Source organism: Microtus oregoni, unplaced genomic scaffold (assembly GCF_018167655.1).
Source record: "Microtus oregoni isolate MIOR12 unplaced genomic scaffold, Mior012 000081F_ref0000091, whole genome shotgun sequence".
NCBI classification, from domain to species: Eukaryota; Metazoa; Chordata; class Mammalia; order Rodentia; family Cricetidae; genus Microtus; species Microtus oregoni.
The window spans coordinates 3,287,956-3,305,469 of record NW_024544541.1 but is presented as its reverse complement, the minus strand read 5'-3'; the positions used below and the strand labels follow the sequence as shown (position 1 = coordinate 3,305,469).

General features: G+C 54.7%; 1 protein-coding gene across 2 annotated transcripts in view; it reads left to right on the top strand.

Moving 5' to 3' along the window:
- LOC121441776 (zinc finger protein castor homolog 1) overlaps window positions 1-17,514 on the top strand; it is a 112,927-nt gene that overhangs the window by 54,359 nt on the left and 41,054 nt on the right. Inside the window, exons 1-2 of one of the 2 annotated variants that reach the window (XM_041643060.1) lie at window positions 6,390-6,526; window positions 6,920-6,958. In XM_041643060.1, coding sequence (XP_041498994.1) covers window positions 6,478-6,526; window positions 6,920-6,958 — 88 coding nt within the window. In that variant the 5' untranslated portion in view covers window positions 6,390-6,477. Of the gene's footprint in view, window positions 1-6,389; window positions 6,527-6,919; window positions 6,959-17,514 lie in introns of those variants that run through there. The other variant, XM_041643061.1, reaches the window with a different exon arrangement.

Here is a 17,514-nt window from a genome sequence, read left to right as displayed (position 1 = left end):
CACGGTCTGCTGCACATGGAGAATATGAGTGTTCACAAGACAGCGAGTGTAGCTCGGGAGTCTGCCCGCCATGGTGGGCAGCCTTTTCTCCAGGGACCCACCCAGAGGAGGCAGGAGGAGGCCACGCACTTCCCACCCCTGGCAGGGAGCAGCTGCCCAGGATCCCCGACCAGGCATGGGGAGGGGGCAGCTCAGTATCTTGACAACATGCTGGCCAGAAACCCAGGGAGGCATTTGTAAGCACCAGCAGAATACACTCACAGATACCAACGCAAGCCCCGTTAACAGTGGATGCTGATCGATCACTTAGCCATGCCAGGGTGATCCTTGTCTTTGAACCTCTGTCCAAAACAGGAGAGTATACTGTCATTACTTCTCCCTACACTAGTCTGTGACCGCTTTGTTGAAATATAATCCACATACCATAAAATCTATCCAATTTTAAATGTAAAAATCCAGTGGTTTTTTTTTTTTTTTTTAAGTGTGTTCACAAGGGTATACAACCATCACCACTCTTGACTGTAGAACTTGTTCATCTGCCAGGAAGAAGCCCCCATACTCCTTGGCAGCCACTCTCCTCCCCTCTCCCCACTTAAACAACTGATAATAGTTCCCTTTAGATACGAGAGGAAATGAAGGCCCAGAGAGGGCCAGTGACTTGGCTAGGATTACACAGCCAGGGGCTGGTGGAGCTGGCATTTGAACCCAGGCAGAAGCATCCCAAAGCCAGCGTTCCATGTCCTGGTGGCTGCCCCCACCCCATGCCCTACCTTGAGTTTCTGACAGTCTGGGTTCAGGCATGCACATGCACCATCTGAACATGTAGGCCCAGGCAGGAACATGAAACTCTCTTCTCCCCAGGTATGCTCATGACTCCATACAGAAAAGCCTCACCCCCCTCCCCCACCCCCACCCCAGAACAGCCAACATTCCCTCCTCCCCTGGCTTCTCTCTCCCAGCCTTGCTCCTGGAAGGGAAGCTTGGCACAGAGACCAAGCAGCAGCACCGTGGCAGCTCGGAGCGGCCAGTGAGACCTAGGTGGCTTTGGGAAATCCGCGAGCCCCCTGACAGGAGCTGAAATGAGTGTGGGTGTGATGCTGTAGAGCAGGGAGGGCCCTGCCAGGGCCAGGCTGCCAGCAGGGCTGTGGCTACAAGCCACCCCTCGGCAGCGGCGGCGGCGGCATGCCTGCCTCATCTCCCACCCTCCCTCATGTTTCTCCTGCGTCTCTTCTGCTGTCTCTCACCCGTTTTCTCTCCACTTGCCTCTCTTCTCTCATGCCCCGCTTTCCCCCCCCCAAAAAAAAAACTTAAAAAAAAAAGGCAACAACAACAAAACCACTTTTGTAGCCAGTCTCTTGGCATTTGCAAAAACTGGAAATTTATGTGAAACTGTCACTGCTTCTGGTAAGTGGCAAACCAAGGACCAGAGTCAAAGGGAAAAGTAGACACACAGAAAGAATGAGTCTGTTGGATTGGGTTTGGTGGTTTTTTTTTTTTCCTCCTTTCTCCCTCCAAAGTGGAGGATCCGGCCCGGCCAGTTTGGATATTTATTAAGAAAAAGCCAAAGATAATTAACTTTTTTGTTTTTGTTTTGTTTGCGGGTGCCTCCCCTGCTGGCACTCCAGGCTGCCTGGCAGATCAGACCTGCTCCCTGTTCCTGGGTGCTAGGCTGCTGGTAGGGCTCCGCTGACTCCCCTAAGTCTGCTGGAGCTACTAGCTGCCCACCCAGCCACCTAACTCGGGTTTTAGACAGGGCAGACCTATGCTGCCACCAATGCCACCTCCCTGGGCTCTCCTGAAGCACCGAGCACCCTTTAGAGGCCGGTAAGTGGTTTGGAAGAGGGGTTCCTGCTAGGTATCATGGCCAGTGTGTCCCTTACAGAGGGTGGGGGTAGGAGAGAGTCTCGGGAGGCAAGGCGTTCCTCTGACCAGTTCAATGCTGCTGACTTCTCGGGGAGGGAAAGGAAAGCGGAATGTGCTGGAAGAACAGGGAGAGGCAGATTTGGGCCACATAGATCTCGCTCTTGTCCCAGGAAACTGGTACCCTGCCAGTACCCATAGACTCTGGAAACACCCACCGGCTAAGAAATCCCTGGGACCCAGAGACTTGCTATCTGTCATCTCTGACCCAGCCTCAGCCATCAGGGGACCCACCGGAGCGGTTCTGGGAGGCACACTTAAGTGAGAAGCTTCTATCTCTGAACCCCACTAACTGTGGCCCAGCTCACCAAGCAAGAAGTCAGTGTTGAGAGTTTGAGGCCTCACTGTGAAAGACAGAGCTGAGGACATCTCGGGAACCAAGACTGCCAGGATAGTGAAGATGGCTACCGCCCTAGCTAGCCTTAGGGGTGTGGTTTGCTCCTCTGTTAGTGGCTATGTCTGGGCCCCTCCCTGCAAGGGTGCTCCCCTCTGAGCTCCCCTGGCTGCATCCCTGCCAAGCAAAGAGGCAGCAGGCACCATGAGGTTCCTCCAGGTAGGGAAACTGCTCTGGAGTTGGACAGAAGAGAACATTTTTGAAGGATTTTGCTGGCCCTTTTTTTTTCTCTGAAATATAAGGATGTGCAATTTTTTTGGTTTCAATTTAGCATTGGAGAATTTTATAATTTAGTAATTAAAATCTCTGATAGGCTTTAGAAATTGCGGCTAATTGAATTTAATGGGAAGATGATTTTCAATTTTATTTGATTACCGGGACCCCTGGCATCGGTATTTATGGGAAAAAAATGGGAAATGTGCTGTGTGGGCTAAGATGGCATAATTGAATTAGGGATAATCGGATTTCTCCGTCATGAATTTCACTATAATTTTCCTATAATTTTCCATTAGATATCTAGTTTACAAATATTCACAAAGAAATGAAGCTCTTTCGGAATGGAGATTGCTGGCTAACAGGATTACGGGCCGAGCGTGCGGCTGTGCCAGCCCCTACCCTGCCATAATGTGATCCCTGTGTCTGCCTTACACTTAGCGTGGCCTCGGTATCTCGCTTTGCCACCCACTGTACCGTGCTCCATCCGACCCTTTGTTTCCTCTTCCTCTGTGGTTCCCCTGGGCCAGCACCTGCCTGTCCGGGGCCCATACTCTGCTACCTGCTGGCTGAGCCTGGTCCCAACTGAGGCCCAGGCCTTATTAAATGGCTCCACCCTTCTGTGACCCCTTGTGCTTCTTGTCCATACTCTGTTGGCTCCCTGTTTTCCCCGACACTCTCCCTCCATCCCGTGGAGCACTGTCAGATACTCGGACGCCCTCGCAGGTGCGGACACGCTTGTTCACACGCACACATAGTCCTCTGGCTAAGGCTTCTGTGCCCTGGCCCAGTCGCCTCAGAGGGAACCAGTTTATTGGGATCCTGGGGTGGGGTGCAGGAACAAAAGCAGCTTTGTTCAAGTTTATGTGAAAGTTACAAATTCAAAATGAGAACAGATAAAGCATGAGATACCTGATGTGTAAACAGGTTGGTGAGTGAGAAGGCCCCAGGCTCGGGAGGGAGGGAGAATGAGTGGGCACACTGGGGGTGTGAGAGGATGCCAGCCAGCATGGCAACTGACTGGGGAGAGCGGGGGCTGGTGTGGGCCACTTGACTGAATGAAGTTGCTAAAGAGGTTTCTCTTCTGCTCGGGGTGGGGTGTCCTAGAAAGACCTGAAGGCTCTGCGCCCAGGTCCTGGAGCCCAGCAGAGACTGTGGAATGTTCTCACGATGGCTAGTCTCAGGGTCTCAGAGGTGTCACATCAGACTAGTAAGGAAGGCATAGATGGGCCACAGCCCTAAGAGATGCCACATCTCTAGGCTTCTCCTGCTGGTGTGGGCACACGCTTAGAAACAGAGCAGACAGATCTGGAGGCTCGTAACACACAGCCTTTGACCCGTGACCCTCAACCCGGATGCTTCAGCCCTCCGCCCTGTCCTGAAATCCTGATGTGCCAAGTTGGTCTCAGTTTCTTACTTCACGGATCTGTCCTCCGCCATACATGGCTCCTTACTCCTGAGTCCAGCCCACTCCATCTGTGCTGGCTGATTGTGCTTCCCAGGAAGCCCAGGGCTCTCCCCCCACCCCACTCCCGGGGTTACCTGTGGCAGCCCCTCTTGCTGGCCCCGAGATCTGTGAACTCCTCCTTGCTCCCCTAGATCTGCGCTGTCTGCCATTCCTAGTCAGCCTTTGACCTTCAGAGGTTACAAAGTTACTGTTCTGCCAGGGGTGTTTTACCTCTTCCTGGGGGTCAGCCCTGAGTATCATCAGCTGAGACCCAGGACATTGGGAACCAGCCAGAGGCTGTGTAGGGAGCTCTCTGTGTGGCAGACGGCTTCATCACCACCCCTTCATACATGGCGCCAGACTTCACTTCGTTCTTCACCTGGTTGCCCGCACCAGGCTGGGGTGTGGGACTAATTGCCTGTTGTTACAAGCCAAAGCTGCAAGGGGACAGACTCCTTGTTGAGTTTTTTTTTGGGGGGGGGTGTTGCAAAGCAGCACCCCAGAGGTTTCTCAGGGCAGTCCTGAACAGAGATCCCATGGGGCTTCCCTGGGCTAGCCATTGGGGAGTACTGGCGTGGTTTAAAGAGCCCTGTTTTCTTATTCAGGGTTTTAGAGCCACTGGACACCCAGTAAAGTTAGGCCTTTTCATATAGGGATGGGGGATGGACCTTCAGCATGGAGGGGGTGTGACAACCTGAACTGATTGCCAAGAAGGCATTAGGGAGGGTGGCAGAACAAGAGAGGGATGCCATCTTCTTTGCGGGGCCATTTAGAACTAAAGAACAGCCAGAAGAAAAGGAGAGAAATAAGGGAAAGTAGGAGAAAGAGTAGATTGTTAACTCCCTTGACGTCTTTGCCTCAAGGCCACCTTGGGCCCCTCCCTTTGCAAAATAGAAATATTGCAAAAATAGGCCAGCGCCATTTTGCTGAATGCTGCCCAGACCAGGGAGAGCTGAAGCCGGTTCTCCTCCCCTCCTCGGAAGGCAGTGTGGCTCATCCTGCAACAGGAGAGGGGACAATAGGGAGAGATAGACAGCAAGGCTGGGCCATCAGGGGACAGGAAGCTGGGCACAGTAAGAACAGGTATCGGGTTGGCAAACCTGCTGAGGTTCTGCTCCCTGCACGATGCTTTCCTTGAGCCCCTCCACGCAGATGGTACATGAGTACCAAGGGCTACAGCATGGACCATCTAGGGTTGTACAGGTGGGGTGGGGGGTACGGCAAGAGACCTACAAACCCAGGGAGAAAGGGAGAGTCAAGAAAGACAAGTGCTTGGTCCAGCCCTAAGGGGCATCCGAGTGGGCAGGGTGTGGTCCCCAGGGACCAGGTGTCAGGACGTTGGCCAACTTGGTTGAGGGGTGCCTGTGTTCAGGAATGGAAAGGAAGCTCGAGGGATGACGTAGATCAACGGAGGAGATTGCCTAGAAACTATGAGGGAAGAAGAGAGGGAGGAGGAAAGAGAAAGGCCCGGGGACTGGAATACCCTGCCTTGACGTGGTGGGATTCAGGGTCCTTTCTAAACGCAAAAGGAGAGCGAAGCGGTGGAAACTTCTGACTGTGCTGCTGGCCTGCGGGAGCGGGAGCGCGATGGCCAGCGCGGGGAGTGAGCACGGGGGAAGCGCAAGGCCGACGTGCGAGTTTCCCCGACACACCCTGCCGCGCTGCCCGCGACTCCTCTCTTCTTCGAACTCCAATAGCCACAACAAAATGAGGGAAGTGGGGGCGAGCAAGGGAAAGAAAACCCCTTCCACATCTGCCCCACCCGCAGGCCGGGTGCAGCTCCGAAGGGACCGGGCGGGAGCGCGCGCGGAGGGCGCGCGAGCGTGCCGAAAAAGCCTCGCACCTGCGCTCGCTCCCGCGCAGAAAAGTTTGCGCGGGGGCGCGCACAGGGTGGCTGACCGCGGGTGAACGGCCGAGAAGGGCGAGCGAGTGCGCGCGCGCCCGCGGCCAGAGGTAGGCGCGTGTGCGCGAGTGCCATCTCCCCGCTTCGCTCGGGCGCACGGCTCCTCCACACAGCCGCACACACCGCACAACCGCCCCCAGCCTCCCCCTCCTTCGCACGCGACCCCACGAGTGCCGGCCCCGCCTCCCTCCCTCTCTGCGCTTTGGAGAGTCACTCAGCCGGCCCGAGCCTGTGCGCTGGGAGCGCGGGCGGGCGCGCGTGCCAGAGGCGCGGGCGGGCGAGCGCGCGTGCCAGAGGCGCGGGCGGGCGAGCGCGCGCGCCCATTCACCTTCGCGCCGGAGCGCGGCGGGCGGGCGCGCGCGGCGGGCGCGTCTGGTCTTTCACCTGCCGGAGCCGCGCGCGTGCCCGGCGAGGGGCGGTGCCATGGTGGCCCTGCCAATCACCTCGGCGCCTGGCAGCGCCCGGCCGCTCCCGCCCGCCCCGCTCCCTCCTGCCAAACTGTTACCCTGAGTGTTACCGTCAGGAGCAATGACATCAGGATTTTAAAACAACTTGTTATTCGGGGAGTAATCAGTTGCAATTAGGCATTAATTAAGTATTATGAAAGTTGATTATTTAAGTGAATTCGGCTTTCGACTCTCCGACTATGGTGAGTACCGGGAGCGGGAGGGGGAGGGCCGGGCCGGGCCGGAGCGGCGACCCCTGAGCTCTCGGGACGGGGCGGGGAGTGGGGAGGCCCTCGGCCTGGCGAGCCCGATCCCCAGCCTGGCCACGGCCACGGGCAATTTCTGTTTTAGTTGAGGGAACTCGGAGCCGCCGGGAGCGTGCGGGCCGGAGCGTGAGAGCGAGCGGGAGGCGCGGAGCAAACTTTCCCCGCCGCCGCCCTCCCGACCCGGCCTGGCCCGACGCGCGCCCCCCGAGCCCAAGATGCGCTCGGCCCGGCGGGGAGGGACAGCAGGCGGGCGGGGACAGGGGGGCCCGCGAGACACTAAACACATTCTTTTCTCTCTTCTTCTTCTTCTTTTCATGGCGTTTCTCGAAGAGTTTGGGACCAAGGAGCGGAGGATGGATCTTGGAACAGGTACAGGCGGTGGGAACCCTTGGGGAGGTTCTTTCACTTTTCTTTCGGTTCTTTGACGGAAGTTAGTATTTTTAGCCCAATGAGCTAGCAGCTGAGCCGAGGGTACCGGACAGGCGCCAAGGGTCTGTGCCCATGGTCCCTGCTTGCCCTGCTTTCTGGATGGTGATATTGTTATTTGTTAACTCGCTTAGTGGCTGTGACTAATTTGATGCTTGTCATTATGAAAGAACCGAGGGGACAGGGAGCTGGGGGGCACCCAGAGACAGAGAGGATTTAGGGGTTTTTTGTGGGGGTTTTTGTTCTCCGTGTTTTTTCTCTTGTGTTTTTAGACGCACACTTTTCCCTTTGCAAAGATCTCTGTGTGTGTGGCTCATGGGGTGTGTGTTTTTATTTTTTTAGTGGGGGGTGGTTTAGTTTTTGAAAGCAGCGTCCTGTTGGGAAAGGTGGTTAGTCTGGTTTCAGGGCGACTGTCTCAAGGTAAAGGAATTTAATTTATTTGGGACAAGGCTGTGTCGGATGATCAAGCTACTTATTATGGCTAATGAGTGTTTTTCACCTGAGTATCTGTGGGCTGAGGTGGCTGTTATCAGTTCAAAGTAAGGGGCCCAGGACTCACTCTCTCTCTCTCTCTCTCTCTCTCTCTTCCTCCTGCCCTCCCTCTGTCTCTCTCTCAGCCCCCCTTTTAGCCCCCACCCTGGGAGGTGATGGTAGGCCAGACCAAAGACTCCATTTAGACATCTGGGTCTGGGGAGCCTGGCATGGGGCTAGGGCTGACTAGCTAGTGCCCCACTGGCCTGGGGCAGAGTTTAACTAATGAATTTGGTGTCTTTCTAGTTTGATTTAATTGTATTCGGTGATTCTCTTTTCATCCTCCGATCTGAGACCAGGAAGGGCCTTATCTTAGTTCTCTGGTCTTCTACCAGCCTCCTCTACTGAAACCAACTTTGGGCCAGGACCCTCTCATCCTAGGTTGTCAAAAGCAGCACTCTTCTTCAGTGTCTTGGAGCAACAGAGGCTGATAATTCGTCAGAACCCATCCCGTACCCCTTCTGTTTCATTTGGGGAAGGAAAGGTGGTATTAGTTAGAGTTGGCATTAGAGCCTCCCAAGGTCATGGTGTAGCCCATACAGTGGCAGCTGCCTCTCTGAGGTCAAAGGAGAGTAAGGCAGGAGGCAGCAGAGGGCAGTCAGGGGTGTGTGTTGTGGGGGCAGAGAACCTTCACAGAGTTGTTAGAACAGGTGTGTTCTTGGATAAGGGGATGTGGAGGTCTCTGCACATCCGTGCCCTGGAAGGACATGACGCCCCCTGCTGGGAATATTGAGGAAGGTGTCTTAAAGCCATTGCTGCCACCCTGCCCCTCCCTGTCCTCCACCCCAGGGAGAACCAGCCCGCCTCCACCTCTAATCAGGTGTCTCCTCACCACCCTTTCAGGACCCGCCCCCTTTTCTTCAGAAATGGGGCCCCCACCCATGCCAGCCAAGAAACAGACCTCAGAGACAGGCCCAGTGTTTGGCACCACCCCCTACCTGGCACAGGGGAGCCTGCTTATGGGCCAGCACAAGGGACTCAAGCATTACTCAGCTGGAAGGCGGGCCCTACCCTCTTCCTTCTGACCTGAGTGCCAACTGGAGCTGGCTCCCATCCTGCCATGCCAGTCTCTTCTAGGCTGCCATGGAGGCATGATTCCATATCCCTTCTGGGGAGTGTCATGATGGCAGGGCAGGAGGCAAGTGACAGAACCTCCTGTGACATCTTAAGGGCTCTAGGGAGGCTAGCTGCTCTCCACACTCCAGGGACAGGCTCTGGAAACTTTTCCTAGAAGCCAAAATGGCCAGGAAGTCAGCTGGAGCAGGGCACTCCCAGTGGGACCCAAGCCTGGACTCTGGCCACACAGAGAGGGAAGGTCCGTGGTGTCAAAGTTCTGTTTCCTGGAGTTGTCTAGTGATACCTCCCATCTCTTCTCTGATCTGGGGAGTTTCACTTAATCTCAGCAATTCAGAAGAAAAGCACTTTCCCCTGACTTCACAAAAAGGGGAAGCAGACTGGGGCTCAGTCAGCTCTATCCTCCCTAAGCCCAACTCTGAGGCAGCCACTGTCATCCTCAGGAGCTCAGAAGGTCTCTCTTGACCTCCTCCATGCACAGGGACATGCCAAGGCTTATTGCTGGTGTGGGGCAGTGCAGGGCTTCCTTCCTTTGGGAGCAGCCCTAGTAGCTCCTGCTAAGGGCCTCAGCACAGTGTAAGCAGGGAAAAGCCCTAGAGTTGTCAGTACCCAAGTTCTCCAACAAGTACGAGATCGGGTTAACTGTCCCCTCCAGCTTCAGACACATGGATGTCCTGAACGGCTCTGACCATGAGTGATTTCAGGGGCTGGGGAGAATTGAGGTTTCTCAAGAGGGGACAGGAGGATCTCAAGACCCTCAAGGGCCATGTGGACCCCTTTTCCCCCACCATAGTTCAGCCAAGGGCTGGATCAATCTGGACGTCTTTAGCAATAAAAAATGCCGATGTCGTCCTAATTCACCAGGCCCCGAGATGACAGCAAATTTACATTTTTTAATTAAACTAGCAGCCAGTTTTTATGAGAGGGGGTTGGGTTATGCAAATCAAATGGTTGTGTACGGAAGATTAGGAGAGTTTGGGAATAAATTCCACAAATGCTAATAAAAAAAAAGGAGAGAGAGAGGGAGGGAGGGAGGAGAGAGGAAGAGAGGAGGACATGGTTCCATTAGGCCCTTTTAGAGTGATTTCCCTGGGGGAGGGCACTAGAGGGGGAGGGGGAGCAGGAAGGAAGCTTTCAAACACAGGTAGGTCATCCTGTAGTTGGGAAGCTCCCAGGATTAGCCCCCACCCCCACCCCAGGCTGATTTCTGGGTCCAAACACACTGGAGCCTGGGCAGAAATGGCTACCTAAGAGCCTTGGAGCTGTGACAAAGAGCTTGCCCTCAAGTATCTGGGATCTGTCGGTAATGCCCCCCTTGAGAAGGGAGTGCTGTCCTGTAGAGGATCCAAGTAGGCTGCTCTGGGTGAAGGGCCAACTAGGCAAGAGATCAAGTTCAGAGGAGCTGGTGAGGGGCTACCCACTGAAGACTACGTGCAGACCTGTCGTCCGGACAAGTCTGGGAGGGCTCACTGAGCCAGGCCTGTTTCCTTGTCCTGCTGGGGTTCCAGGTCAGGACCCTTTTTCTTAGGCAGACCCTCTGCTCCCATGTCACATGGGACTCAGCCTTCAATGACAGGAGGCCAGGAGAGATGAGGCCAAGAGAGCTGGCCTAGGAAACAACCTTAGGCAGGAGAAGGGCAGCAGACTCCCCCTACTTGTGTCTTACCCGAAGGAGCAAAGAACTTGACTGTCCACACTTAGCTCCGGCATCCAGAACATCAGCATGCAGAACTTCTGTGAGCCAGAGATTCAAAGCTTGGTATTGCCGGAAGCGGAAGCTTCTACGAGCCCCCTTAGCACAAGGTACACTGAACTCGGCACACACCAGGGAATGGGAATGGTCTGTGCTACTTCTGTTGGGTTGGGTAAACTAGATCGCCCTCAATTTTCCTTCCTGAAGACTGTACTTGGCCAGATATACCCACTTAACCAGTCTAAGCTGGGACCAAACCAGGCACCGGTTTTGCTGGTCTGCAGGGGGCGGGCGATCTGGTGCCATCTTGGCAGGAAGGAGCCGTCAGAGCCGAGCACAGCATGGGCTGTCTTGGAAGTGGTGTGTTTCCTGGTCCCATTCAGACAGGCTGGCCATGTCCCCAGCAGTGACACTGGAAGGGACTTGAGCATCAAGTGACCTTTAAGGTCTTTGACTACCAACTTGATTTTGCTCAGTGAGGCAGCAGGCATCCAGGGAAGAGTCACATGGGTGAGGTGAGAAGTGTATCATTGGTCCATCCTCAGCAGAAAACATTTGAGACACCAGGCAGCTCAGGACGGTGAAGTGGCTATGAACCAGCTCTGATTCTGGTTCCAGGGCAGCAGAATGCCAGCTAATGGGCCTAGCATAGTCATCCTCATAAGAGGCCCCAGAGAGAACCCACCTCAGACCCTCTTCCCTGGTAGGGACCTGTGAAGGGAAACCCACAAACTCTTAAGAGAGGCATGGGGTGGTGGGGCTGTGACAAGTGTGTGTGTGTGTGTGTGTGTGTGTGTGTGTGTGTGTGCGCGCGCGCACGCGCACAACATCAGCTAAGCAATCTCTCCTTGCTTCCCTGGCACTGCTGATACTCCCCACCCCCCACAGCCAGGGAATCTGGCTGAGTTGCAGCTTGAGTTTTTATGATGGAAAATAAAATAAATGGAGGCACCTTTGCAAGGCTGAGTCACTGCTGCAGCCTCTCCTCATTAAAGCTGCTGTCCCTGGCTCAAGTCCCTGCCCACTTCCCCAGGCAGGGAATGAGGTGGGGCTCTTGACTTTTCTTTCTGGACCCTGCCAGGCCATTGCGGCTTCCCGGCTTCCCACCCCTCCATTCGCTACCATGGGCTAGTCCACCCTCATGAGAGAATCGGGTCTTCACCTCACCACCAACTCCAGGCCCCATGGTTTTTAAGTCTTGCTCAAGCCACTCCTGCCTCTATGTCTCCTTCCCCTTATCCCTGTCTTCCCCACGTTCCCTTCTCCTGGTCCTCGTGTTTAGAGGGGGAAGGAAGTTGCTCCAAAGTCGTTACCAGAAATGGGTCCCCAAGGCAAGCAGCAGCTGTTGGGGTGGTCAAGCCAAGGTCTAGCAAGTCCAAAGGTGCTGGAAGCCAGTGGCCCTGGGGTGTGGAGGTGAATCGGTTGGGCAGACTGCCGTACAGGGTGGTTTGTGAAAGGTGGTAGGCTGGTGGTCCCGTGTACCCCTGTCTGGCTGTCTGTATCTTACACCTCAAGCTCTCAAAACACACGTCCCCTGTGAGGAAAGAGCCCCCAGGTGGGCGGTGAAGCCGCAGTTCAGTGAGTCCTAAGGAACTTAGCAGAATCAGGGTGGCCAGGCCCCCAGTTTGCAGGCACGCATAGAGTCAGAGAGAGCTGGTACTGTCGCATGCTAAGATGAGGGACTTGGAATGAGGACCAGGATGTTCACGAACGGGTGGCCTTAGGGACAACCTCCTACATCTAGACTTCTCCCAGGCCTCTCCCCTCAACTCTGAGCAGTTACTTTCCATTGTGCAACTCCATTTTTCTGCCTTTTTGCCAGGTCACCCAGCTCTGGCAGGCAGGCCCTTCCTACTCACCTTGCTCCCCCACACCCCTTGCCAGCCTCATACCCAGTTGGCCCTAGGAAGAGATAAGAGATAAGAGGCTGGCTGGGGCCTGCTTCTCAGAGGAGCTGGCTATACCCGTGGCATTGGTATGCCAGGACAGCATTCATGTTCATGAGCCTCAGTCCCCAGAAGGTTAAGGCCAGGGCCTTGTTTTCTTCCATCAGTCCAGCTCTTAATGCTGACCATTAGCTGCTGTGTTGACATCTCCTCCCAATACGTGGAATGGGGCTGGGGCTCATGCCTTCCCACCGTAAGTGCTGGTGCAATTGATTGATGGAGACTCCTCTTCCCCAAGTGCCTGCCCAGCTTCTGAGTGGGGCAGAAGGAGGAAGGCAGGAAATGGTGTCTGATTCCCTCAGGGCCTGGGCTTCTCAAGAGTTTCTAGGGCCTGCATTACAGGAAGGAATGGGTTGGAATCATGGATGGTGAGAGGGGGCAAGGGGACATGAAGACAGCTGCTAGTAGCCATGACTGTGGTATGGAACAGGGTGTAACAGAGTATGAGGTCAAGTTGCTATAGGCCTTCTATCCCCTTTCCCCTCCTGTCAAGTAGACTTCACGCTGGGATTTCTGCTCTAAGCTAGGTTCTCTCCACTGTCTGACCAATATAGGCAGAAAGGCTAGAATGAGGGACCAGCCCAGACTGCCAGAGTTTCAGAGCTCTGCCTTATGGTAGAGTATTTGGGCCATACCGGAAGAGCCATGTCTCCCAGGCCTTCCCTCTGAGGTGCCCTCTGGTCCCACAGCCCTGCTAGAGGCCTAAGTGCTTGGCTGTTGAGACCGCTTCCTAAAGCCTGTCTCAAGGCCTGGGTTGAAGGGAACGGACACCAGGCATTCCCATAGCATACTTCCCACAGCTGGGCTTTTCCTCTGGGGCTCTGTCCTTGAATTAAGGGGACTCCTGAGAGGGAGTGTGCTTAAAAGCCTCCAGAAAGACTTGTATCACTAGACCCAAAAAGGCGTCTTCTGCATCGTCTCCCCTTTCATTTCCCTCTGAGCAGCGCTGTTCTCCCTGCTTCCTGAGAGCCCAAAGTCACAGCAAGCCAGAAGGCCTGGCCCACTGAGGACTAACTGGGTATTTTGCTGACCAGCAGGGGGCGCCCTACTATATCTGCCCCAGCCCTCTCAGTGTTCTGGGCTTGTGGGCAACCCTGGTCCAAGCCTTCTGGCTCTGGATGTGGGAGGGGTAGCCTCCCTTCCCCACCCCCAGAGGTCCCTTAGCTGAGTTTGTTTTGCCAGGGTGACCTGTTTAATCATCTCATTTTCTGGTGGCCGTTTATTCCTCGTTTCCACGGTTACGGCCCCATTAAGGGGAGAAGCAATAAGGCAGCGAGTCAAACAGGTAATAAAAACATTAAAGCCCTTGTGCACAGAGAGAGGACGGGGTGGGGGAGGGGGCTCAGTGAGGTGAGACGGCCCAGAGAGCAGCCAAGGTAGAGGCTGCCTGGCCTGGCCCTGGCCTCTGAAGGCTATGGGAAGACTACTTCCCAAGACCCAGTTCAGCTTAGTCCCCGGTCCCCAAGGCCCTGGCAACAGGCTGTATGTTGGAGGTAAAGCAGGAAGCAGCTAAGTGAAAGAGGGAGAGTAACCAGAGCTCTCCAGAACTGTCCCAGAGAGCTGCATGACCTGTTCCAGGCCAGCCGGGGGTGGGGGCTAATTTCTGACATTGTTTTGAGCTCTAGAATTTTTTCTGCCAGCTTTATCAGAAAGCATATTTGTGGTGAGTGCCGCTCACAGGGCCAGTCTGGTGAGTAAATATTCCTGGTGTGGACGGCCCTATGACCTTGAGAGGGAAGAGCAGAGCGGTGGGAGCCAAGGGCATCTGGAGGGAGGAGGGCCAAGAGGCCAGGAGTACGTGGTCTAGGTGGGAGACCTTTCCTGAGAAGGGCCAGGTGAAGGTGAGAGGGCTGGACTCCCTCAGCAGTGGTATATCCCAGACTCAGGTGCCACCCCGTTCAGGCTGGATATGTGACTTGCCCTTGGTAGATGGGCCAATCCTTGTGGTCACCACAGAAGAGTTCCTTGGGCGATTCTCCTGAGGGCTCCCTTCCTCTAAGTGGATGCCGAAAAGCTCCAACAAAAAGCCAGCTTTTTTCCCAGCTGGTCCGGACCCAGGGCAAAGAGCTCTGCTGGCCAGGGAGAAATGCCAGGAAGTGTGAGGATGGTGTCAGAGCTTCTGTGCCTGTGTGCGCTGGAGCAGCCACTGTTGCCCTGGAGCCCAGGGTCAATTCACAGAGGGCACAGGAGGCCAGGACCAGTTCTAAGGTGTCTCTGGGTTATGGAGGAGGCTGCCTTTTTTTTTTTCTTTTAAATCTTCTATACTCTGATCTCTGGCAAATTCACAGAGGCCTGTGTGTCTCTGATTATTAATTTCAACGTTGATTCTGACTAGCGAGGGGAGAAAGAAGGTGTGGGAAACGGGGGAAACCCTTTGGCTGGGAACTGTGCCTTGGGAGCAGGCCTAGATGAGTTAATATTCCGATCAAACAATTAAAAATAGAAAATGCTCCCGCGGCACCAGCTGCTGAAGCTCTCAGCAACTGTCACCAGCGGGTTCAGGGGGCAGGTGGTACTGGAGGGAGCCTCTCCACACATGGCAGGGTTCAGAGATATAGTGTGTCCACTGCTCTCTCAGGATCAGGAGTGGAGGTTGGGGCTCTGAGTCCCCTTAGGGGCCAGAGCAGGGCCTGTGCAGCCTCAGGGCTGCCTTTCTTCCCTGCAGGGCCCCGGTAGTATGATGAAGTCATCGCCAGATGCCCTGGTAATTGTTTTAAGAATCCAACTTAAAATAAGATGAAAACTTATATTCCTGGGTGAGGAGCAGTTTCCTATCTAATAGTAAATTAATGAAAGGCTTACAGCAGGCCGCCTGGCCAGGAGGCTTGTTCATCTGATAAATCCGAGATCTCAGGCCCACTAACTCTAGACCTGGAAGTGCCCAAAGCCCAGGCCCCACTTCTGGTGTCCCCTTGGGATGCACCATGGTCTACTGAGGTAGAAGACACATCCCACGTGTTCATGGTACCTGCCAATGATAAGGAGAAGATTTCAGAAACCGCAGTGGGAGAGCCTGGGTTCTCATTGTCAGGGGCATCAGTTCCCCCGAGATGAAGGGGCTTCAGGAGCAGATCCCACACAGAGTCTGGGCAGGGTATCCACCCTTCAGAACAACACAGTGAGCAGAGGTGAGGTCGTCAAGTACTCCAGTTTACCCAGGACTAGACAGACCAGCATTCTATGAGCACCCGGGTCCTCACCAGCTAAGGACAGTTGATCAGCCTTCCCTTGTGGTCCTGCAGAGGCTAGGGACCTCCAGAGCTAAATATGTCCTCTGCAGGAGGGGTGACTTACAACTGACTCCCCCTGATACTACTCTGCCCTGACCCAGGCTTGCTGTGTGGCCTGCTGCGTTGAGGTCAGTGTGCGTGTCCTCAAGTGGGCACATAGATGCCACCCAGGCAGGACAAGACATTGCCTGGAGGCCTGCGGGGGGGGGGGGGATAGAAGAGGGCTCTTCTAGGGACACAGATGGATCAGGGCATCCAGAGAGGACACGAGCCACCTGACCTCACACGTCCTCTGGGTTTCTACCCAGCGCCTTCCTTCTGAGAGACCGAGAATGACTATCACACCTAACACTCATTTCTCTTAGAAAAAGACAAGGTTCAGCGTATTTGGACTGTTTCACAGGTGCGAAGGGACGTAGCCTAGAGGTCGAGCTACTCTCTTAGAACTTGTAAAGCCCGCGCTTCCATCTCTAGCACTGAAGGGAGGGGAAAAAAAAAACCCAAAAACCAGAAAACACAGGTGGGGAAACAGGAGGCCCATAGTCACTGCCAGACTTGTTCTTAAAAGCCAGGAGACAGACACAGTATGGAACTTCCTTGCCAGGGGGGAAGCAGGCTTCCCTGAGGGACTGTTCCACATGGCAATGTCGAGGGGAAATTACAAAGCTTACATCCCTGGGTACCGACTGTGTTATTCAGCCTGTGTCCCTGAAGGGTTCCAGATCCCATTACAGTCCCCTTGTCCCCTTGGGTTCCTCCCTGGGCCCACCTACAGTGTAGTGGCTGATGCAAATGGCTGTTAGGCTTCACAGGAAACCTGATTTTGCTGCAGGCCTTCTTTCTTCACAGCTCCTGAGAAAGGAACTCTCCTTTGTCCGCAGGGAGCGCTGCCAGGGTGGGTCACTCTTACTTGTCCCTGGTGAGATGGAAGTGGGCAGGGCAGGGCAGGCCAAAGTGCTTGTGGACACAGTCTAGACCTGTGGTTTTCCTAGGAGGCGAGTCCTTAGGTTCATGTTTGTCCAGTGTGCTTCTGCGAAGGCAGAGAGGGATGGAGGGAATGCATCCCCTGGACCACTCAGAGACCACTTCACTCAGTTCACGAGTTCAGTCGGTCCAGTGTCCCACTGCTCTGTGTTGCTGCAATTCACGGTGTTTCCTTGGGAACCACAGAGAGCAAAGTGGCCGCTTTGCAAACAGCTGGGTGATGGGTTGGGACTGAGCCTGATCCCTGAACCAGGTTTGTCCCCTCTTTGCTTTATGGGTTTGAGAGGACCTGACTTCTTGGCCAGATTGGACCATATTATTTTAGGAGGTAGGGAACATCTCAGTGTCTTTAGGGCAGCTTGGCAGGTACTAGGGGACATAGCTACCCTGGCACCCCACATCTCTTCCACCCCAGAGGAGGAAGTTATGAAGTAGTAGGGTTGAGAATGTGTGCTCCAAGAGGGAGCCAGACCCATAGCTGGTGTGGCTGGGTCAGATTGGAGAGGAGGGGGTGAAACACTGGATGTCCATGGCTGTTGGTTTTCCAGCTGACACCAGGGAATTCCAGGCCCTCCTTGACTAACTTTCCCTTGGCTTCAGGCTGAGGCGGCAGGTGGGTTAAGCTGGAGGGCAGGAGAAGTGCCTGCCTCTTCCACACCAAGCTCACCATCTCACACCAGTGGGGTCATGACCCTCTTGCTGAGAAGCGTCATTCTGGGGCTCCTTGGGAGTCTGCGGATGGCAGCAGAAGGTAGCTCCTCCACCGGGAAGCTGAGGCAGGACCAAGAGCCCCTGCGAAGGAGCCTGGATGTTTTCAGTTTCCAGGTCCCTTGGGGTCTCAGGGGCAGATTGAGACAGGCTCCTTGCAGGGGAGGTGTTAACAAACAGCAGGTGATTAAACATGACAAGCGGTGACATTTCTGTTCAGGGTTCTCAGTCCCGGCAAAGCCAAGAATGAAGCTATAAACCCTGACATTTTGTGTTATGCACTGAGAGGATTTTAATAGACCTCGCTCCCTCTTCTCCAGTCATCTTCTCTCT